Source organism: Somniosus microcephalus, chromosome 11, assembly GCF_052327205.1.
Source record: "Somniosus microcephalus isolate GS21.2 chromosome 11, FLI_Smic_1.0, whole genome shotgun sequence".
Taxonomy (NCBI): Eukaryota; Metazoa; Chordata; class Chondrichthyes; order Squaliformes; family Somniosidae; genus Somniosus; species Somniosus microcephalus.
The window spans coordinates 84,612,066-84,636,361 of NC_140997.1; the positions used below are offsets into that span (position 1 = coordinate 84,612,066).

General features: G+C 46.6%; 1 protein-coding gene across 1 annotated transcript in view; it reads right to left on the reverse strand.

The window, feature by feature from the left end:
* The window catches only part of ankfn1b (ankyrin repeat and fibronectin type III domain containing 1b), a 242,534-nt gene that overhangs the window by 130,364 nt on the left and 87,874 nt on the right, over window positions 1-24,296 (reverse strand). Inside the window, exons 11-14 of the mRNA XM_086000915.1 lie at window positions 16,961-17,176; window positions 8,066-8,232; window positions 6,135-6,285; window positions 2-167 (exon numbers count right to left, since the gene is read on the reverse strand). Coding sequence (XP_085857041.1) covers window positions 2-167; window positions 6,135-6,285; window positions 8,066-8,232; window positions 16,961-17,176 — 700 coding nt within the window. The remainder of the gene's footprint in view (window position 1; window positions 168-6,134; window positions 6,286-8,065; window positions 8,233-16,960; window positions 17,177-24,296) is intronic.

Genomic DNA, 24,296 nt, shown 5'->3' on the forward strand with positions numbered 1-24,296 from the left:
CCCAGTTCAAAAATCTGCAGTGGCAATGTGAGGAACCCTGAGCGGGGGCTGGGGTTGTTCTGTCCGGGGGCTGTGCACACGTCATCAGATGGCGGCAGAAGCAGAAGGAAGGACAGGTTGTCTGCAAAATCCAACACCTCTTGGCTGTACAGCCTGAACTCTTTGGCCTAAAGTTGCAAATTGAAGGGGAAAAGAGGCTTTTTAAGTCATTATGTTCACATCCAACTGAATCCCACTGAACACCAACTATTGTATCACTTTGTGCAGAAATACTGGTGCGCTGGCCTTGGTGGTGCAGGGCAGATCACAGGGTAGAGTGCAGGGTGCTCGGCATAGGGCAGTGTAAAGGATAAAGGTTGCAGGGCAGAATGCGGGGTGAAGTACCAGGTTTAGAGTAGGCTACAGGTTATGGAATGGGATGTGCCACCCTGACAGAAAAAGAATGACCTTAACATTGCATTGATGTCTAAAAGAATAAATTCAGTTTTTAATTGCATTCTACATAAATTTTGTGTAAATCAGGGTAAGTGCTATTGGGGCTAGGGAATTGAACACATTCCACTTCAGCTACCCAGGGCAGGTACAGCATGGGTTAGATTTAGAGTAAAGCTCCCTCTATACTATCCCATCAAACACTCCCAGGACAGGTACAGCATGGGTTAGAGACAGAGTAAAGCTCCCTCTATACTGTACCATCAAACACTCCCAGGACAGGTACAGCATGGGTTAGATACAGAGTAAAGCTCCCTCTACACTGTCCCAAACACTCCCAGAGCAGGTACAGCACAGGTTAGATACAGAGTAAAGCTCACATTACATTGTACAACAATATACTTCAGCCACAACCTCAGAGCAGTACCTCCTACTGTTTCAAAATGGTATTTCTTCAGTTTCTCACACCAGCCATCATGTGATCAGCAGATCTGAAATGTGGTTTCAGTGCTTGTTCACTTTGCATTATTATATCTATATTTTAAATTGACTAACTTGTCCAATAACTGGTTACTCTCATCACTACAAGAGAAATTTCAGCATACATAATACAGTAAAATCAGGCACTTTACAAGGCTACGGACCAAGAGCTGGAAAGCGGGATTAGGCTGGATAGTTATTTTTCAGCCTCCTTCATGTGCCTTAAATTTCTATGATTCTATTTACATTTTACACTGTGTTGTACAATCTGGAATAAGTTCAGGTTGAGCTTGAACTATTTAGTACAACTATTGTAACATTTGCATATAGAATTATCATTGGCCCGCAGGCATCTGTAAGGAATACCTGTTATATTCACATGTGATCACATGCTGAGTTGTCATTGGCCTGCAGGCATCTGTAAGGAATACTATTGTTTTGAAGACCCAGGCTAGGGGTCCTAATGCCATGCTCACCCACTGGTGCTGCTATGAGTAAGATCACAGACCTAATGCTTAATAAAAGAGTTAAACTGTAATACTCCATTGTCCTGCAATTTATTATTTTTATACAAAGTGCGTAAAACAAGACATGGTGTCAGAATAGGGATTGTAAATGGACATCGTTGGAGCTCCCTTGCCTCGAATGGATTGGGAAACTTTGAACTTACCTGGAGAATGGCGCAAGTTCAAGCAACACGTGGAGTTGATGTTCTCGGGTCCGCTGAAAAGCAAAGGGGAGGAAGAAAGATGCAGCTACCTACTCCTGTGGATCGGGGAAAAAGGGAGAGACATTTTTAATACATGGTCTCTCACCGCGGATGAAGCAAAGGTACTGAAAAGTTATTTTGACCGTTTTGAATTATATGTGATGCCCAAGACAAATACGATATTCGCTAGGTACAAGTTTCAGGAGAAAGTACAAGGAGCCAGTGAGTCGTTTGAACAGTTCGTGACTGAGTTAAAACTACTGGTAAAAGACTGTGAATATGCAGATAAAGATGAGATGGTCAGAGACCGCATCATGTTTGGAATACATTCAGCTAAAGTGAGAGAGAAACTTTTGAATGTTGGGTCCGGGCTAACGCTGGACAAAGCTATGGACATAGCTAGATCGCACGAGATAGCCCAAGCACAGTTGAAAACAATAACTGGCGCCACGAGCAGCTCACGTGAACAGACAGTGCACGCAGTTAATAGACACACACCAAAGAACACTGCCCAGAGAGTGTGTTTCAGAACAGAAAGAACAGAGTTCTAAAAATGAGCGACACAGACATAAAACGCTTCAAAAACTGTGGATATTGTGGAAACAAGGTGCATGGGGAAAAGGAGCACTGCCCTGCCAAAGGAAGGCAATGTGCTAAATGTGGTAAACGGAACCACTTTGCTAAAGTCTGCAGGACTGTTTTTTGAAAAGCAGTACAGTGAGTGACAGCCAAATGCCAGATAGAGAGCCAAATGCAGAGGAACTGTTTATTGATTCTGTGTCACAGAAAAAACAGATTTCAGAGACTGAGCAAGCCTTTGCAGATATTGAGATAGGAAAACAGGGCACAGAGCTTAAGTTTAAACTAGGCACTGGAGCTCAGGTTAATGTAACTCCTCTGAGTGAGTATCACAGCTTGAAGGATGAGTGTGAGCTACAGCCCACCTCACGCAGACTGACCAGCTATGGGGGTGAGCAGCTCATTGTGAAAGGCACATGCGTGATGAAATGCAAGAATGCAAGTACAAAGAAAATGAAATGATGTTGGACTTTTACATTTGTTGACACTCGAGCACCTCCAGTGCTAGGTCTAAAGGCATGTTTAGACATGGACCTCGTCAAGCTAGTGCTATCATTGACAGCACCAGTTGAGAAGCAGACAGTCATGGAGGAGTTTGCTGATGTTTTCAAAGGAATCGGACTATTCCCAGGTGAATGCACTATTCACCTTGATCCAACAGCAACCCCTGTGGTTTGCCCACCGATAAGGATACCCCTTGCTCTACATAGTCGCCTGAAGGAGGAGCTGCAGAGCATGGAGAATACAGAAATCATCGTCCAGGAAACAGAACCGACAGAGTGGGTCAACGCGTTAGTAGTGGTTGAGAAACCACATACAGGCAAGCTCAGAGTCTGTCTCGACCCCAGAGATTTGAACAAGGCTCTCAAACGCCCTCACTACCCTCTACCAACGCTAGATGACATCACACCCAAGCTAGTGGGAGCACGTTACTTCAGTGTAATGGACACACGATCAGGATACTGGACTATCAAGCTCACGGAAGAGTCATCTAAGCTAACAACGTTCAACACACCATTTGGACGCTACCGATTTCTGTGTTTACCATTTGGTCTTATCTCAGCTCAGGATGAATTTCAGCGGAAGATCAACGAAACCTATGAAGGCCTCGATGGAGTAGTCGCAATCGTAGATGACATCCTCATCTATGGCAGGAATAGAGAGGAACATGACAGGAACCTTTGGGTGATGCTACAAAGATCACGGGAGAAAGGTATCCGGCGCAACCCCGAGAAAAGCATAATCGGATCCACCGAGATCAGTTATTTCGGGCATTGCCTCTCAACTGATGGCATTAAGCCGGATCCAGAAAAAATCTCCGCCATCAAGAAGATGGAGCCGCCGAAGAACTGCGCAGAGCTAGAGACAGTACTAGGCATGGTTAACTTACATAGCCAAGTTTGCCCCGAGCCTCTCCGAAATCAACGCACCCGTGCGTCAGTTGCTAAACAATCCAATGAGTTCCTGTGGGACAAACAACATGACACAGCATTTCAGAAAATGAAAGACCTAATCACCAGAGAACCAGGGCCAGTTCTTGCCTACTTCGACCCCAACAAAGAGCTCAGACTACAAGTGGACGCGTCAAAGTATGGACTAGGCGCAGTATTACTGCAAGAAGGAAAGCCTATCATCTATGCTTCCAGATCTCTCACAGACAATGAAATCAACTATGCTCAAATCGAGAAAGAGCTATATGCAATTCTGTTTGGATGTAAGCGTTTCCACCAGTACGTCTATGGCCGACAAGTCATTGTGGAATCCGACCACAAACCCCTCGAGTCAATCATGAGGAAACCACTAGCCGCAGCCCCAACAAGGCTACAGAGAATGATCCTTCAGCTACAGAAGTACGACTTCACAATCATTCACCGTCCAGGCAAAGACATTCCTGGCGCAGACACGCTCTCCAGAAAGTCTCTTAGCTACCAAGACAGCAGCCTCAGTGAAGGCATGGATGTGCAGGTGCACATGGTGTACAACAGCTTACCTGTGAGTGACTCAAAACTGAAGGAGATCCGAACAGGAACAGAGAAAGATGCACAACTCACACTGCTGAGCAAAGTCATACATGAAGGATGGCCTGAGGAAAGGAGGAAATGCCCTCAGAGCATATCTGAATTCTAGAACCACAGAGACGAACTGTCACAAATCAATAGAATCGTCTTCAAAGGGGAGAAAATCATAATTCCTACCAGTCTCAGAGAAGAGATGTTGACAAAAATTCATGCTGGACATATGGGCATGGAAAAATGCAAACAAAGAGCATGTGACATTATGTTTTGGCCCAGAATGTGCAAACACATTGAGGACATTGTCAGAAAATGTTCAATTTGTCTAGAACGTCGCCCATCAAATGTCAAAGAGCCCATGATACCTCACCGTATCCCAGACAGACCCTGGCAGGTCACGGCAACGGATCTGTTCACATGGAACAATGAGGACTACATAGTGACTGTTGATTACTACAGCAGATTTTTTGAACTGGACAAGCTTCACAGCACCACATCTGCAGCTGTGATCCACAAGCTAAAGGCAGCCTTTGCCAGGTAGAGACATTAGTCTCAGACAATGGCCCCCAATACAAATCGAAAGAGTTCGAGTCGTTTGCCAAGGCATGGGATTTCACACATGTCACATCAAGCCCACATTACCCTCAAAGTAATGGCCTTGCTGAAAAAACTGTCCAGATTGCAAAAACACTCATGGACAAAGCCAAAGCGGACAAAAGAGACCCCTACATCAGTCTCCTTGAGTACCGCAACACTCCGGTTGACAACTTCAAGTCACCAGCACAGCTGTTGATGAGCCACAGACTTCGTTCAATCCTTCCAAGCACCAACCAGCAGCTGCAGCCAGAGGTCGTCAGCTGCATGCAAGTGCATGCAAAACGTGTACAGAGACAGCAACACCAAAAGAGATACTATGACAGGTCAGCTAGACTACTGCCACCGCTGCACAATGGCGAATCCGTCAGAATCCAGGAGCATGACTGCTGGAAGCCAGCAGTCGTCATCCAGCCAGCTGACACTGAGCAATCGTATCACGTCCGCACCCCAGAAGGACAGGTGTACCGCCGCAATCGCAGGCACCTCCTGAACACCAAGGAACAACACCGTCATTCTGACGAGAGGATCAGTTCAACAGAGTGTGATGAACAGAGCAATACACAAAACACATCATACTTACCTGAACCTAAACCTGAACCTGAATTGTTGACTGATTCAGGAGCATGCTCAGTTTCATACCACACAAGTTCGGGATGAGAGGTCAAGCCTAGAGTTATCCTTGACTTGTGAACTGTCAAAGGGTGTAGGTGGATCGCTGCCCTAAAAAAAACTGTACATCATTATTGAAACGTTGAGATGTTTTCAGTGCTAGTTAAATGCTGAGTTTACTTATATGTTTATGCTACCAAGAACATTATGTAGAAGAAAGGTTTAAAAGTAATGCATAACATTTTTCTTTTAAAAGAAAGGGGATGTAACGTTTGCATATTGAATTATCATTGGCCCGCAGGAATCTGTAAGGAATACCTGTTATATTCATATGTGATCACATGCTGAGTTGTCATTGGCCTGCAGGCATCTGTAAGGACTACTATTGTTTTGAAGACCCAGGCTAGGGGTCCTAATGCCATGCTCACCCACTGGTGCTGCTATGAGTAAGATCACAGACCTAATGCTTAATAAAAGTGTTAAACTGTAATACTCCGTTGTCCTGCAATTTATTATTTTTATACAAAGTGTGTAAAACAAGACAACTATAAATAAATGAGCACATTGTTCAGTGCTACCTATTGTGGGAATGCACAATGGGATTGGCAGCACTACTTGTGGAACCAAGCTGACAGCAATCCAGCCCCTTAGCTGCAGCACTGTGACATACGTGAAATTCCATTGCAAAACACATTTGCCGTGAGCCACTTTTATACCTGCTGCAGTGGAATGCCGATCTGATTCATCAGTTCTGGAATGGCTACCCTGAGTTCTTGCTGGAAGAGGTTCTGGGAACATCCCTCAGACGGATCTGTTAGAGTGGACTCATCCAAATCTGACAGGTTCTGGAGCCACTCCCACTCATCTCTGGGGGCAGGGAGATATCAGATATACTTATTAAAACAATTATTGGAAAGTGAAATACATATAAGTTGACACATAGGTAAAAGAGCATAAGAAACTGTGGGACAAAGAAAGGTTGTTTACCAACTAAACTTACTCCTTCCACAGCCCACATACACTCTACCCTATCATGAACTCTACCCACCCATTTAATCTCCTACCACAGCCCATGTATGCTCTACCTTATCACCGTAGGGGGGAGTGTTTCACACGTAGGGAGGGGTGTGTCACCCGTAGGGAGGAGTGTGTCACCCATAGGGAGGAGTGTGTCACCCATAAGGAGGAGTGTGTCACACGTAGGGAGGAGTGTGCCACCCGTAGGGAGGAGTGTGCCACCCGTAGGGAGGAGTGTGCCACCCATAGGGAGGAGTGTGTCACCCATAGTGAGGAGTGTGTCACACTTAGGGAGGAGTGTGTCACCCATCGTGAGGAGTGTGTCTCCCATAGGGAGGAGTGTGTCACCTGAACTGTAGGGAGGAGTGTGTCACACTTAGGGAGGAGTGTGTCACCCGTAGGGAGCTGTGTGTCACACGTAGGGAGGAGTGTGTCACACGTAGGGAGGAGTGTGTCACCCACAGGGAGGAGTGTGTCACCCGTAGTGAGGAGTGTGTCACACTTAGGGAGGAGTGTGTCACCCATAGTGAGGAGTGTGTCTCCCATAGGGAGGAGTGTGCCACCCATAGGGAGGTGTGTGCCACCCATAGGGAGGAGTGTGTCACCCGTAGTGAGGAGTGTGTCACACTTAGGGAGGAGTGTGTCACCCATAGTGAGGAGTGTGTCTCCCATAGGGAGGAGTGTGTCACCTGAACTGTAGGGAGGAGTGTGTCACACTTAGGGAGGAGTGTGTCACCCGTAGGGAGGAGTGTGTCACACGTAGGGAGGAGTGTGTCACATGTAGGGAGGGGTGTGTCACCCGTAGGGAGGAGTGTGTCACCCACAGGGAGGAGTGTGTCACCCGTAGTGAGGAGTGTGTCACACTTAGGGAGGAGTGTGTCACCCATAGGGAGGAGTGCGTCACCCATAAGGAGGAGTGTGTCACCCATAAGGAGGAGTGTGTCGGTGACACGTAGGGAGGTTTACTAAGAGGTTTAGATGTGTGTTACTGTACTTTATTTTCTGCCTGGTTTGAGCTTTTATCTGGATCGAGAATGAATGAGCGAATCAAAAAACAATTTTGAAGCTGTTCTGTTTTGTTAAGATGCTGTGCTCAGTTAGGTTTATTTTACTCCACTTCCTAATGTGAGCATAAAAGTGAAACCTGTTTTTACTACAATTCCCTAGTGGTTGCTGCACGAGGCGCTAAGTCTTGTTGGGCTATAGTCCAATGGGCACTAGATACTCTCTGGTACCTAAATGTCCATTCTTAATGTGTGAGCCTAGTCAGTGCATGTCAGCGAGACAGTCAACCAATAAAGGACTTCACAGTCCAGCGCAGTCGACTCCCCACTGACTTCTGCACACACACTTTCCAGCAGGGACCGTTGGATAATGATCAGGAGCTGGCACCCTAGCTGATTTTTCTTTCCCAGCTCAGGGGCACTGTAAGCCATTGTAGCATCTCAATTGCTGCCTAGATGAGATCATCTAACTCAACACAGACTGTGATTGAAACTGGCACCTCTGGTCTGTATGGCTCATTACTGCACATGGAAGAATTAATAACCAGCACATTTAGATCAATATTACAGAGTGTCTTCTCACAACTCCAGAGATCATTCTGTTTGTTGTTGTTTCCCTCTTTTACCTGGAGACATTGTGATTGTTCCTGATCTTGATATGACACAGGATGTTGGGTAGCTTCTGAGGGACAAGGATTCGGATTTGATCAACTGAGCTGCAGAGCTTTAGATAACCAAGATAAAGACCTGGGGAAAGGGCCTGGTTGCTCCTCCTATGGTAGACCAGCTTTTCCTGAAGAGAAAAGAAGCAGAGTGAGAATAGCATATCGCCTACAATAACCCTGAACCCTGAAAATATAACATTCTTGCCAATATTCCTCATAATTACAGGCTGCATTGCAACCTCAGGCCAATAGATGCAGCATGCCCTCTAGAGAGACACATTAGCTTACCAACCCTCTGACGACCACAGCATAGGCTGGGATTTTTTGTAACCGGGCGGGTCGAGTGCGGGCAGTTGGCGTGGCCACCCCGTTGTTGCTTCCATCCCACTGCAGAAATCGACTTTGCGATAATGGGGCCTATTAAGCCCGCCTTGCGTATTACCCGGCCCTATTAAATGGTGCGGGTCTGATGATGTCATCCATGACGTGTTTTCAGCTGGGATTTAAAGGAGCCATGGCCACATTGTATTTGAAGGTGCATCTAGGAATGTGCAGTTACTGCACTGGAGGTTTTCATTGCTGCAAACAGTTGAAGGTTCAAAAAGAAGTGCAGGGGCTCTGGCAGGTTTTGCGAGCGCGATGTCTGCAAATGTTCAGAGGATGGAGGAGTCCATCTCCAACATGAGCACCACTGTGTCACAGGCGATGGTGACTGTAGGCTCTTAAATGGATAGGATGGCCACCTGCATGGGGCAGCTAATACGCCACTCACAGGAGCACATGCTATCTATGGAGAATAGATGGCTATCCATGGAGCATAGATGGCAGAGGCTCATAGACCTCCTGTCTAGGAGAGACGTGGGTCCTCATGGCCTCACTGATGTGCAGCAAGGTGCTCGCCAGCGCCTTGCTAGCAGGGAAGTGCGGGTGACCCATGAGAGGGATGACGGTGAGAGGGGAAGAGAGAAATGTGGGCTCGTCTCAAAGCGCTTGCACTTGTCCCCCGTTGGCACCCCCTCAGTCAGAACCCCAGATGCTTCCTCAGTCAGCGATGGCCGAGTCTGCCCCTGCACAGTCGCAGGAGGAGCAGATTTTGGCAGCTCCTTCACAGGCTCCAAAACCCAAAGGACGTTCGCCAAGAGTGTCTAAGCAGTCACAGCAGGGAAGTGAGCAGGTTGCCTCTACCTCTGCTGAAGCCACAGGGGTGGCACCTCATAGAAGTATGCAGAAGAGAAAGATGACATACAAGTAGATTCACAAAGGTAGCCAACTCGGTGTTTTAGTCAATGTTAATGTTTCTGTTAATGTATTGTCAAGCAATAAAATCTTTATTTTCACCACTTTCCCATCTTGGACACATTTGTGCGCACCTTTGGAAGTGGCTTAGTGAGTTGCAGTGAATAGTGAGACTTAACGGTACCTCCAGCAATGGTGGTCAGTGTGAAAGGAATGGCTTGGTCATTGAAGGGATGCTTTATGGTGTTGCTGTGGGGCGGTACCAACCTGGCGCAGCATGTGGCAGCCATATGGGTGTACTGCGTAAAGTTAAGAAAATCTGGCCATGATGAGCCCAGCCCTGGTCTCCCGGGCAGCAATGTGCTCGAGTGCTGGTGGAATCTGCACTGCAGGTTCCTCCTGCTCCTGCTCCTCCTCTGAAGAGGCTGTGCATTCAGTGCCTTTCTCCTCATGCAGCACTAATCCTCGCTGCTGCGCTATGTTGTGCAGGGAACAGCAGACTACGATGATTCTGGAGATCCTGTCTGGTGTGCACTGCAGGGCTCCTCCAGATCTGTCAAAGCATCGGAAGCGCATTTTCAGCATGCCTATTGTCTGCTCTATGACACATCTGGTGGAGATGTGGCTTTCATTATATCCCTCCTGGGCTTCAGAACTTGGTCTCCTCAAGGGTGTCATGTGCCATGTCCTCAGTGGACAGCCCTTGTCTCCAAGCAGCCAGTCAGAAAGTCTGTTTGGAGGAGCAAAGAGCTGAGGGAGGGTGGACTGGCGCAGGACGAAAGAGTCATGGGCAGCTGCCAGGGAATTTGGCACACACATAAATGATGATCTTCCTATGGTTGCAGACCAGCTGCACATTGAGGGAGTGGAAGCCCTTGTGGTTGACAAAGACTCCAGGGTTATTATGGGGTGCCCTGATGGCCACATGTGTGCAATCGATGATGCCCTGCACCCGTGTGAACCCAACCAGTGTGGCAAAGCCAAGCGTCCACTCAGTAACACTGGCTTCATCAGTGGCAAAGTTGATATAATTGACTGGCTTGTCAAACAGGGCATCAGTGACCTGTGTGATGCAACTGTGGGCAGCTGACTGCGAGATGCCGCAAATGTCTGGTGCAGATCCCTGGAAGGAGCCTGAGGCGAAGAAGTTAAGGGTGATGGTGACTTTGACAGCCACTGGTAAGGAGTGTCCACCCACTCCTCCGGGCTGCAGGTCTTGCTCAAGCAATGTGCAAATGTCTGCAATGACCTGGCGCGATAGCCTGAGCCTCCTTTGGCACTGATGCTCAGTCATGTTGAGTAAGCTCATCCTCTGCCTGTATACCCTGTGTTGGGGGTATCGCCTCTGGTGTGGTTCAGCTCTGCGCTGATGCCCTCTGTCCTGTGTAGCATCAGGTGGTTGAGGAGAAGGCTGGTGGTGGTGTTGGTACTGCTGGTGTGCCTGGTGCTGCTGGTGTTGGGGCTCATCGTGGTCCAATTCTGAGGACCAAGGTGACACAGTATAAATGGCGTCCATGCTGATGGAATAGATGGCAGGTCAAGTAGAGATCAGAGGAGCAAGCTGCCAATGGAGTGTGTAGTGTATGTACCCGGCTATCTTTAAGGGAACTATTGAATGTAACCGTTCACCTTTAAGGGAACTACTTTAGGTGTGGCACTATTTGTTTGGCTTCTGTATACTGTAATACCGATAGTGACCACACCAGTATATAAGTGTTGTGGCATGATTGCTGGGGCAGATTCGCTCGGACCTTCGAATAGTAAAGACCTGTTTGTTTGTTACTTCTGAAGTCTGTGTATTTATTAACTGCACAACCCACAGACTTTACAGTGGCGACGAGTCCGATCGTACCCTGCGGCAAGACTACCAAAAGCAACGAAGAGCGTCGAAGAGAGACAACCGCCCTCGTCGTGCTACCAAAAGAAAACACGAGGCTGCAACAACAGAAAGCAGGAAGACTAACAACAAAAGCTGTATCAGCAACAGGCACTGACTACCCTTCTGCCACGGTGCGGAGTGAGCCGACCAGCAAGAAACAAGGCGGCCGAAGAGACTGTGAGTAGGGGAAGGTGTAGAAGTATCCGGAGGATAAGGGCAGAGCATGCGACCTCGGTCGAGGGGGAGCTGTGCCGGCCTAAAGTCGGGTCCAACGGCATCGGGTGACAGCCGGACCGCGATCGGGGGAAAACTCCGGGCAGCGACCGCAGCCACGAAGCGCTAAGCCTGCGAGTAGGCGCGGGAAGAGAAACCCAGCCGCAGCCGGGGAGGGAAACACCGGTCTGCGAGAGGGCTGGGGAGGCGAACGGGAACCGTGCGGGTGAGAGCCGGGTGCGGAGAGAGAGACTGCGAGGAGCCAGTCCAGCGGCTGAGCTGTTCTCCACCAACAGGGTACTCAGAGCCGGCAAAACCGAACGTGCAGGAGTGGGTGAGAGACACAGCCGAAAACGGGGTGAGAGACTGCGCGAGAGCCAGTCCAGCGGCTGAGCTGTTCTCCACCAACGGGGTACCCAGGGCCGGTAGCACCGAACGTGCGGGTGAGAGTGCGACAGAGCCGGGTACGGAGAGAGAGACTGCGCGAGAGCCAGTCCAGCGGCTGAACTGTCCTCCGTTAACGGGGTGTACCCAGCGCCGGTAGAGCCGTGCGGGCGGGAGGAAAAGACATAGCCGAGTAAGGGGAGCTGTGCGGTAGCCAGCCAGCGGCTGAACCTGTCCACTGTGGGGGAAGCGTACCCCTTCCACCGGGAAGAAACGCGGGAAGCCGCCATTAGGCGGAGAAGACGCCAGAAGCGGGAAACCGCCATTGAAGTGGGCGGGGCGAGAAAGGAAGAGCGGGAAACCGCCATTTTCGCGGGAAAACCGCCATCTTAGAAACAAACAAATAAATAAGAATACTTAAAGAAATACTGGTGCTGCTCCCAAGGGAAGAAAGATGCCTAAGCGAGGGACTATTAATGATTTTAATTCTGAGATAGAAGACTGGGCCACGTACGTGGAACGCATCGAGATCTATTGTGAAGCCAACAAAATAGAGGAAGACGACAAGGCGATAACATTGTTAAACTCGATGGGCGCAAAGACATACGGGCTCGTGAAGGATTTACTAGCACCAGCTAAACCGGCGGATCAGTCTTTCGAAGAGATTGTGGTTGTTCTGAAGGACCACTTGAACCCCACACCGTTGATGTTGGCTGAACGATTCAAATTCTATGCAAGAACGCAACGGAAAGACGAAAACAATGCAGAATACTTGGTCGAACTGCGTAGGCTAGCGAAATACTGCCAGTTCGGAGGGAATCTGACAGAGGCACTGCGAGACAAGTTCGTAGGCGGATTGTCCAAGGAAGGGACGCAAAAGCGCCTACTCGAAGAGAACGACCTTACACTTGACAGGGCTGTCCTTATAGCCGCATCACACGAAGCCGCCGTGAAAGGAACGGCGGAAATGCAACTAAAGGCGGCGGCGCTCGGGGTGGACCAAATTACCTCGAGTACAACAAAATGCTATCGTTGTGGGAAGACAACACACGACCAGAATCAATGCTGGTTTAAGAACCAAGAATGTAGGAAATGTGGCAAACTGGGTCACATCGCTAAGGTATGCCGGTCAGGGAAGAAGACCAACAACCAAAGGAAGCCATCACAAGAAAAGTACAACAAGGTATACAAGGGGGCTGAGCAGAGTTCAGACGAACAGAATCCAGACTCAGATCCAAACGGCCAGGAGCTGGGTAGTCTGAGTATCCACCATGTGAGTAAGGAAGCTGACCTACAAACTATCTGGGTCATGCTAAAAATAGCTGGAGTCCAAGTGAAAATGGAGTTGGACACTGGATCAGCTGTATCAGTCATAAATCGAGGGGATTACCACCGGCTATTCTCACACATACCCTTAAGATATACCAAGTTCGTATTGCAGACATACACGGGGCATAAAGTATACCCCATGGGAAAAATAAGAGTCAAGGTGAGAGATAGGGGTAAAGAACACCCAAGAATGAACTTGTATGTACTACATGAGGGAGGACCACCACTTCTAGGACGGGAGTGGATCAAGAAAATAGACATGGAATGGCACTACCTACAAGCAATGATGAGTGAGGACTCGGTGCAGACAAGCAGCTCAGACTCTGAGCCGGAAGACGATAAGTCCAGCCCACGTATGAAAAACAAGGTTAACATGAACTCACTGACTAAGGTTGGAAAAACGATGGCGTGCATAAAGACAGAGAATTCTGAGTCTGTTCAAGTCACAGACATATGCATTACGGAGGAACACCGAGCTCGAACTCAACGTTATTTCAAAGTACGACAACAATTCGAACAATTAAGTTACCGTCTCGTACAAGAGATGAAAACAATGAAAAAGTTCTATGACACCGAATGGGAGAGTCTGGAAAGACAACAGAACCTGCTGGCTCAAGCAGAGAGCGACCATAGAGCCATCGTGACCAATTACTGATCACACCTCCCTTATGATGTTCAGGAGTTAGAATATTTGCATGATCTAGAGATACAGCATAAAGGCAAACCACGCTACACTGAGGATTTTGTTCTGCAATTGGAGACGGAGCTAGTGCAGGCAAGGTTAAGAGAAGCTGAATCGCAGTGTGCACTTAAAGAGATGCAGAAAAAAATCTTGGACATGGAAAAGAGAAACGCTTCTTTACCTGATGTGAATAATGTGGCCATGTTGCAAGAGGAGCTTATCACTCAGTTAAATGAAAATAAATGGAAAATGACTGAGATAGACTGCAAGAATAAAGAAGATTTGATGGCAGTGAGACTTCAAGAGGCAGATAGCATAGCAGCCTTGGCTGAACTCCAACAGGAAATTGCGAAAGAAGCAAATGAAGAGGAATCTTCAGGAAGCCGGGATTTTATTCCAGTTCTTCTCTACGACTCCTTACAAGCAGAGTGTGAGAAGTGGAAAGAACAGTATGAACAGGCCCAGGCTACAATTCTGGAGGGGATTAACTCGGCAACCTCCGAAAAGCTAGTTTCAGAAGAAGGCTCTCTCGCTGGCCTAACTCAGGACGAACCCGAATATTACCATGACCTGTTGAGTGACACTGAATATTACGAGGATGTGGTCTGCCCAGCTTGTGATGAAAACTCCCAAAGTGCTGAAATCCGGAGGAAGCACTTAAGGTCTAAGGAACATAGAGAGTTGGTGGCGCTACAGCTGGCAGCCGAGAAAGGAGCTCCGAGAGTTTCAAAAAGGCAGAAAAGAAAAAGAAGAAGCAGAAGATAATAACTGTCTAAAATATTAGCACTTCTACCATCTCAGGCAGGACACTACGAAAGGAGCTAAATTAGTTGAAAAACTGGAAAATGTCAAGACAGCCAGTTGGTTGTAAAAGTCCGCACTGCTGGTTCAACAGGACGAAAGTTCAAGCTGTTACGTCAAGAAAAAGGCTATGGAGGAGTCACGTTAGCCAGGTGAACCGGCTACACCAAAGAAATGTTGTTCGGAACGAGTCAAGATCAGGGACTGAATCTATGAACTGTTTCCGCAGAGACTGAACCTGTGAACTGTTCCCACCGAGATTATATCTGTAAATTGTTTTATATGACATTGACTCCACCGAGATTATATCTGTAATTTGTTTTATAGGAATTTGAAGATATGTATGTTTAACGGGGACTCTGTAAGTAATAAGCTAAAAAGGGAGGATTGTAGTGTATGTACCCGTCTATCTTTAAGGGAACTATTGAATGTAACCGTTCACCTTTAAGGGAACTACTTTAGGTGTGGCACTATTTGTTTGGCTTCTGTATACTGTAATACCGATAGTGACCACACCAGTATATAAGTGTTGTGGCATGATTGCTGGGGCAGATTCGCCCGGACCTTCGAATAGTAAAGACCTGTTTGTTTGTTACTTCTGAAGTCTGTGTATTTATTAACTGCACAACCCACAGACTTTACAGAGTGATAGGTTGTAACAATGAGGTTAGACTGGATGGCAACTGCTGGAAGCACTTGCAGCCTGTAGAAAGCTAAATATGTGCTGGGAATGTAGCCAGCAACAGCTTCTGCCTGAGGAAAGTGATCAGCTGTGAGGTGGGAGCTTTTATAGTACATTTCATGTTGTCAACTAATCAGCTGGAGCAATGGTCACTCAACTCACACCTCACGCTGACAGATGTGGTTACCGAGTTGCGTGAATCCCTTGGGCAGCCAGGGAAATTCAAAAGGTAGGCTGAAAAAGGCTCTTGAGTGTCTGACAACTACCTGTTAATGATTTGAATTTGGTCGCCCACCTCTGCCGGTCGGGTCGCTGCCGCACCTGCAAACGCAACCAAGGGAAATGCACGTGGGGGCAGGATGACGGCGGGTTCCCGACCCGCTCCAACTTTTTTCAAATTTCCCACCTGATCCACCTCCAATCGCGCCCGCACAGACCCCAGAAAATTTTGGCCATAACGTTTGCATTAAAATGTCACTGTTTCTACAATTAGCTGAGATACATGTTTACGGTGAGAATACTAGAATGTGGTTTCACGGCTCCAGAAAGCAGCGGATCAACATTCAATATCGGAGACTTCGAGCAATTAGTCAGGTGTTAAAAAAATCAGTGAAATGGACACAAAACAAATCTATTCCTCACATAACATCTGCTGGCTGCAGAAAGGACATCAAGAGTCCCAGCACCATTGTAGCATCTCAACTGCTGCCCAGATGAGATCATATAACTGAACACAGACTGTGAATTGAACCTGCCACCTCTGGTGGCTTGATGGGAGTTTTAACCATTTAAAATGAATGGGTTAACTCCAGCACTTAAACAGCTGAGAGGGGGTTTCAGATGAATGAGTTAAGCATTCTGACACAAATTCCATGGCATAATCCTTGCTCAACACACTCTATCCTGTGTGTCATCCTGTGTATAACTCACTCCAGCCTGTGTGTCAGCTTTTGTGGGGGGCTGGTAAAGCTGGCTGAGGTGGTAGAGATGGTGAGGGGACAAGGCCATAGAAGGATTTAACCACTAGGATGAGAATGTTCAATTGAAAGCATTGTGGGATTTAGGGCCAACGTGGGTGAGTGAGGACAGGACTGACAGGAGACCGGGCCTAGATGTAGGTTAGGATACAGGCAACAGGGCTAAGCTGGTGAAAAGCAAATCCAGAAACACCTTCTTCACACAATGGATTGTGAAAATATGGAATCAGGGCCTAGAAGCAAATTCAACTGAGGGGTTTAAAAGGGATAGGGATATGTACTTGGAAAGAAAGGATGTTAATGGATATGAAGAAAAAGCAGGAAATTAAAACAATAGAGATGCTATTGTTAACATAATAAGATAGAACTAGTCCTAGAGCATATTCTTCTTCCTGTGACACGTGCCTGGTCTCCACTCGTCAGCTGTCCATGGATGCACATGATCTCACCGCGAGAGGATCACAGGCATAGACCTGGACCTCAGCAGGGTCACCCCTGAACTAGGCATTGGTTGGAATTGTGGCCCTTGACAAAAGGTTAGTGAGTAATATTACACTACAATCAAGTGAAATTCCAAATAACTACAAATGAGCCAATTCTCCTCCCTGCCTACTTCATGCTGGTTTGAGCTGTGTGCTGATACTTAGACTCTGTTTTATAACCATTATCCTACATGGAGAGTCGACAGCAGGATGTCCAGTGCCGTGGGGTCTTCTGGTGAGGAGAATGACTTGCGTTGAGTCTGGAACTTGGACAGGGGAATCCACCTGACATTCTCCAGACTCTGGAATGAGCTCAACTCCCTCAGGGTGACGATCAGCACATTCCCATGCTTGTCTTTGATGGGTTCAAAGTACACGTGGCCAAGGTCCTGGGTTCCAAGCAGTCCCTGCAAAATAAAGAGCATAAGAAGAAGGATCAGAGTGACACCAGGGCTTAAAGGGTTAAATTATGAGGACACGTTACATAAACCTGGTTTGTATTTCCTTGATTTTAGAAGGTTGAAGGTGCTGCACAGAATGGGAGGAAAAAGAGTGGCAGAGCTATAGTAATAGGGGATTCAATTGTAAGGGGAATAGATAGGCGTTTCTGCGGCCGCAAACGAGACTCCAGGATGGTGTGTTGCCTCCCTGGTGCAAGGGTCAAGGATGTCTCCGAGCGGCTGCAGAACATCTTGGAAGGGGAGGGTGAACAGCCAGTTGTCGTGGTGCATATAGGCACCAACAATATAGGTAAAAAGCGGGATGAGGTCCTAAAAGCGGAATATAGGGAGTTAGGAGGTAAATTAAAAAACAGGACCTCAAAGGTAGTAATCTCAGGATTGCTACCAGTGCCACGTGCTAGTCAGAGTAGAAATAGAAGGATACTTCAGATGAATACGTGGCTAGAGGAATGGTGCCAGGGGGAGGGATTCAAGTTCCTGGGACATTGGAACCGGTTCTGGGGGAGGTGGGACCAGTTCAAACCGGACGGTCTGCACCTGGGCAGGGCTGGAGCCGATGTCCTAGGGGGAGTGTTTGCTAGTGCTGTGGGGGAGGGTTTAAACTAAAATGGAAGGGGGTTGGGAACCTGAGCAGGGAGACAGAGGAAAGGGAAACAAGGATAAAAGCAAAAGATAGGAAGGAGAAAAACAAAAGTGGCAGTTAGAGAAATCAACGGTTTAAATTAAACGTGGCCACAGTAAATAATAATTCTAATAGGTCTTAGAGCGTTTTAAAAACAAGCCTGAAGGCTTTGTGTCTTAATGTGAGGGGCATTTGTAATAAGGTGGATGAATTGGCTGTGCAAATAGAGGTAAACGAATATGATTTGGTTGGGATTACGGAAACGTGGCTCAAGGATGGCCAAGACTGGGAACTCAACATCCAGGGGTATTCGATATTCAGGAAAGATAGGCAAAAAGGAAAGGGAGGAGGGGTAGCATTACTGGTTAAAGAAGGGATTAACACAATTGTAATGAAGGATATTAGCTCTGATGATGTGGAATCTGTGTGGGTAGAATTGAGGAATACTAAGGGGAAAAAAACATTAGTGGGAGTGGTATATAGACCTCCAAACAGTAAGGCGGAGGTTGGGGATGGCATTAAAAGGGAAATTAAAGAAGCGTGCAATAAGGGCACAGCAGTCATCATGGGTGACTTTAATCTACATATAGATTGGGCTAACCAAATTAGTAACAATACTGTGGAAGAGGAATTCCTGGAGTGTTTACGGGATGGTTTCCTGGACCAATATGTCGAGGAACCAACCAGAGATCAGGCCATCTTAGACTGGGTATTATGTGACGAGAAAGGATTAATTAGCAATCTTGTTGTACGAGGCCCCTTGGGTCGGAGTGATCATAATATGATCGAATTCTTCATTAAGATGGAGAATGAAGTAGTTGACTCAGAAACTAGGGTCCTCAATTTAAATAAAGGAAACTACGATGGCCTGAGGAGCGAGTTGGGTAGGATTGATTGGGGAATGGCACTCAAAGCGTTGATGGTGGATAGGCAATGGCAAACATTCAAAGACCGAATGGATGAACTACAGAAGTTGTTCATCCCAGTTTGGCATAAAAATAAAACAAAAAAGGTGACTCAACCGTGGCTAACAAGGGAAATTAGGGATAGCATAAGATCCAAGGAGAGGACTTTAAATTGGCCAGAAAAAGCAATAATCCTGAGGATTGGGAGCAGTTTAGGATTCAACAAAGGAGGACAAAGGGATTAATTAAGAAAGGGAAAATAGAATATGAGAGTAAGCTTGCTGGGAACATAAAAACTGACTGTAAAAGCTTTTATAGATATGTAAAGAGAAAAAGTTTGGTGAAGTCAAGCATAGGTCCCTTGCAGTCAGAATCAGGGGAATTTATAATGGGGAGCAAAGAAATGGCAGACCAACTAAATACATATTTTGGTTCTGTCTTCACAAAGGAGGACACAAATAACCTCCCAGAAATACCGTGGAACATAGGGTCTGATGAAAGGGAGGAACTGAAAGAAATCAGTATTTGTAGGGAAATGGTGTTAGGATAATTGATGGGACTGAAGGCCGATAAATCCCCAGGGCCTGATAATCTACATCCCAGGGTACTTAAGGAAGTGGCCCTAGAAATAATAGATGCATTGCTGGTCATCTTCCAGAACTCAATAGACTCTGGAACAGTACCCATGGATTGGAGGGTAGCTAATGTTACCCCACTATTCAAAAAAGGTGGCAGAGAAAAAGCGGGGAATTACAGACCGGTAAGCCTGACATCAGTAGTGGGGAAAATGCTAGAGTCCATTATAAATGATGGAATAGCAGAGCACTTGGAAAGCAGTGACAGGATCGGACAAAGTCAACATGGATTTACAAAAGGTAAATCATGCTTGACTAATCTACTGGAATTTTTTGAGGATGTAACTGGTAAAATAGATAAGGGAGAACCAGTGGATGTGGTGTATTTGGACTTTCAGAAGGCTTTCGATAAGGTCCCGCATAAGAGATTAGCATGCAAAATTAAGGCACATGGGATTGGGGGCAAGGTATTGACTTAGATAGAGAACTGGTTGGTGGACAGAAAGCAAAGAGTTGGAATAAACGGGTCGTTTTCCGAGTGGCAGGCAGTGACTAGTGGGGTACCGCAAGGATCGGTCCTAGGACCCCAGCTGTTCACAATATACATTAATGATCTGGACGAGGGAATTGGATGTAATATCTCCAAATTTGCAGACGACACAAAGCTGGGTGGGAGGGTATGCTGTGAGGAGGATGTCATGAAACTCCAGTACCATTTGGACAGGTTGGGTGATTGGGCAGAAACATGGCAAATGCACTATAAGTAAATGTGAGGTTATCCACTTTGGTGGCAAAAACAGGAAGGCAGATTATTATTTGAATGGCAATAGATTGGGAGAAGGGGAAGTGCAAAGAGACCTGTGTGTTCTTGTGCACCAGTCGCTGAAGATAAGCATGCAGGTGCAGCAGGCGGTTAAGAAGGCAAATGGTATGTTGGCCTTCGTAGCAAGAAGGTTCGAGTACAAGAACAAGGATGTCTTGCTGCAGTTGTACAGGGCCTTGGTGAGACCGCACCTTGAGTATTGTGTGCAGTTTTGGTCACCTTACCTAAGGAAGGACGTTCTTGCCATGGAGGGAGTCCAGCGAAGATTCACCAGGCTGATACCTGGGATGGCAGGAATGACGTACGAGGAGAGATTGTGTCAATTGGCCTTATACTCACTGGAGTTTAGAAGATTGAGAGGGGATCTCATCGAAACCTATAAAATTCTGTCAGGTCTGGACAGACTAGATGCAGAAAGGATGTTTCTGATGGCCGGGGAGTCCAGAACCAGGGGTCATAGTCTAAGGATAAGGGGTAAGCCATTTAGGACTGAAATGAGGAGGAATTTCTTCACCCAGAGAGTGGTGAACCTGTGGAATTCTCTGCCACAGAGGGCGGTGGAGGCCAGTTCATTAAATATATTCAAGAAAGAGTTGGATATATTTCTTGAGGCTAAAGGGATCAAGGGATATGGGGAGAAGGCAGGGACAGGGTACTGAATTTGGATGATCAGCCATGATCTCATTGAATGGCGGAGCAGGCTCGAAGGGCCGAATGGCCTACTCCTGCTCCTATCTTCTATGTTTCTATGTTTCTATCTAATGGAGGTGTTTAAAATGGCAGCGGGATTTCCTCTAGTGGGAGAATCCAGGATAAGGGGGCATAATTGTAAAATTAGAGCTGGGCCATTTAGGAGTGAAATCAGGAAGAACTCCTTCATACTGAGGGTAGAGGTAATCTAGCACTCGCTCACCCAAAAGGTTGTGGATGATGGTTCAGTTGAAATTTTCAGTTGAGATTGGCAGATTTTTATTAAGTGAGGGTATCATGGATATGGATATAAGGTGGGTAAATGGGGTTGAGGGAGAGATCAGCAATGATCTACTTGAATCACAGAACAGGCTTGAGGGGCTGAATGGCCTCCTCCTGTTCCTATGTTCCTCAACTAGTAAAAAATAATAAATAAATAGTTTCCTGTTACAGCACTAAACTAAAATATCAATAATATTCTTATTGGTTTTCTCCTTTTCTCATTATCTATGGAAGCTTCCTGACCTGATTATATCTCTCAGACTGGCTGACAAATTGTGTTAAGTCTGTGAATTATTTAGTTAATTAAAACAGACTAATGAGTAACAATAAAAACAGGTCTTTACTGGTTGGAGGTAGGGACTATACTGAATACAAGATTACTGCACAGTGCTTATATACCGGTGTGTTCACCCCCGGTATTACGTCTACAGCAGCCTGAGAAAGTAGTACATCTCTTAAGGTGGAACAGGCTTAAGCTCTCTTAAGGTGGAACAGGTTACATACACAACACTCCTCCCTTCTTAGCTTTATAGTCATCCCCCCCATTTAACATAACGTAATAACATATATTCATATATAACTTCATGTTTAACGTAACATATCACAGATTCAGTCTCTGCGGAAAACAGTTCACAGATTCAATCTCTGTGGTGTAGTCGGTTCACGCTACTCATTCAATAGTCCTTTCATGGATTTAACAGCTTGAACTTCCGAACTGATTTGGCTCCGTTCGGAGGGACCACGTGTGTGATCTGGTAGAGGTGATAATGGTTCAGATGGGTCATCTTCTGTTTTTACTTTTCCTTTTCTGCTTCTTGGAGACTCTCTGGGCTCCATTGTCAGCTGCCACAGCTGCCAGCTGCATGCGCAGTTCCTCCTTCTCTTCCTCCTGTTTCCGTCGTAGAGCCAGCTTCTCCCGATGTTCCGTAGACTTTTGGTGCTCCTCCATGATTTCTGCACTTTGGGAGTCGAAGTTACAAGCTGGGCAGGACAGGACATCGTAATATTCGGTGTCGTCCACCAGGTCATGGTAATATTCGGTGTCGTCCTGAGCTAGACCAGTGAGAGAGTCGTCTATTTCCTCCATACCCAGCTGGACGTTAGCCAGCTCTTGTTCCAAATCCAGACATCTTTCCTGAAGAGACTTCTTCATGTGTACCTCTGCATCCAGCTTTTTCTGGGCTTTCAGCAAGTCGTTTACTAGTGACCTCATTTGTGATTTTAATACTTCAACTTCCTTTGGAGATTGATTGATCGGACTATGCAATCCCTCTACCGGAGCAGCTGTTTCAGCGGTCTGTTGTTCTACATTGACGTGAGTCAGCGTACTTTTGGCATCCAATGGCTGCTCTGTTGCAGTCGTTTCAGTCTGTGTCGTCACATCAGCCATCTCAATGACTTTTGAGAGCTCCGAACCCTTTTCCTTTGAAGATCGCAGCTCGTGTTCAAGTTTTTCCCATTTCAGAGTCTTGTCCCTCAGCATATGAAGGAGTTGGCTGACCGTTAACTCTTCTGACACCAGATTATGGCACGCACCTTCAGAACCTGAATCAGCTTTGATTCGTTCGGCCTCCTCGCGCAGATGGTTGGTGTGCTCCTGCTCCATTTTCTCCATCAGTTGCTTCTGTTGACTTTCCAGGTTCTCCCACTCTGTAACAAAGAACTTTTTTATTTCATTCATCTCTTGCTCAAAACGGCGAATCATTTGTTCTAATTGCTGTTGTAGTTTGAAATGGAGTTGAGTTCGAGCCCAGTGTCCCTCAAAAATGTGCATATCAGTAGACTTGACAGACTCAGAATTCTCTGTTAAACTATGTTGTTGTTGCTCAGTGGAATTCTGTGCTGAAACTTTGTCTTTTGCACATGGGTTGGTCTTACCATCATCAGTTCTAGAGTCTGGGCTGATTATCTGCACCGAGTTCTCACTCTTTATGGCTTTTAGCGAATGCCAGTCCATATTTATGTTTCTAAACCACTCCCGGCCTAGTAGTGGTGGACCTCCCTCCGGTAGCACATATAAGTCCATTATTTGACTTCCTTCGCCCTTGTTGGCCACTGCAACCTTTATTGTCCCGATGGGGTACACTCTCTGCCCCGTGTAGGTTGTCAATATAATCTCCGTATCCTGTAGGGGAATATGTTGGAATAACCTTCTGTAATCTTTCTTATTCATGACCGACAATGCCGATCCAGTGTCCAATTCCATTTTTACTTGGACTCCTTCTATCTGAAGAGTAACCCAAATTGTCTGGAGGTCTGCACCCCTACCAACGTTGAGTACCCTTAAGCTAGCCAGTTCAATACTGCTTGCGTCTGAATCGGACTCCTGTTCGGCCACCTTGTGTACCTTTGCGTATTTCCCTTGCGGTGACTTCTTGTTGCTGGTCTTCTTCGCTGACCTGCATACTCTAGCTATATGTCCAAGCCTACCACAAGTTCTACATTCTTGGTTTTTAAACCAACACTGGTTCTGATCATGCGTTGTCTTTCCACAACGATAACATTTGCCAGAACTCACACCCAATTTGTGTGCACTGAGCTCCGGTGACCGTAGCTGCATTACTGCCGTGCCTCTCGCTGCGGCTTTGTGTGCTGCTGCCATAGTGACCGCCTTCTCCAGCGTCAGCTCATTCTCCTCGAGCAGTCGCTTTTGTGTATCCTGTTTAAATAAACCACACACAAATTTGTCTCGAAGTGCCTCTGTCAGTCCCGTTCCAAACTGGCAATATTTCGCTAATTTACGCAATTCCAGCAAATATTCAACATTGCTTTCATGCTGTAGCTGCCTTCTGTCGTAAAATTTAAATCGTTCCGCTAGCATCAGCGGCATGGGGTTTAGATGATCTTTCAGGACAGTAACAATCTCATCGAACGTCTTATCCGCCGGTTCATCTGGTGATAACAGGTGTTTCAATTGCCCGTATGTCTTCGCACCCATTAAATTTAATAATGTTAGAGCTTTATCTTGGTCACGAATTTTATTGGCCTTACAATAATTTTTTACTCTTTCAACATATATGGCCCAATCTTCGAGGTCACTATCAAAGGTGCTAATATTCCCGTGTTTAGGCATTGTAGATTTGCAATTTCTCAGATTTTATTTTCTTTACTTGTTATCAAAGATGGCGGCTTCCCGCTCTTGCCGTCGTCCTCCGCCCACAAAATGGCG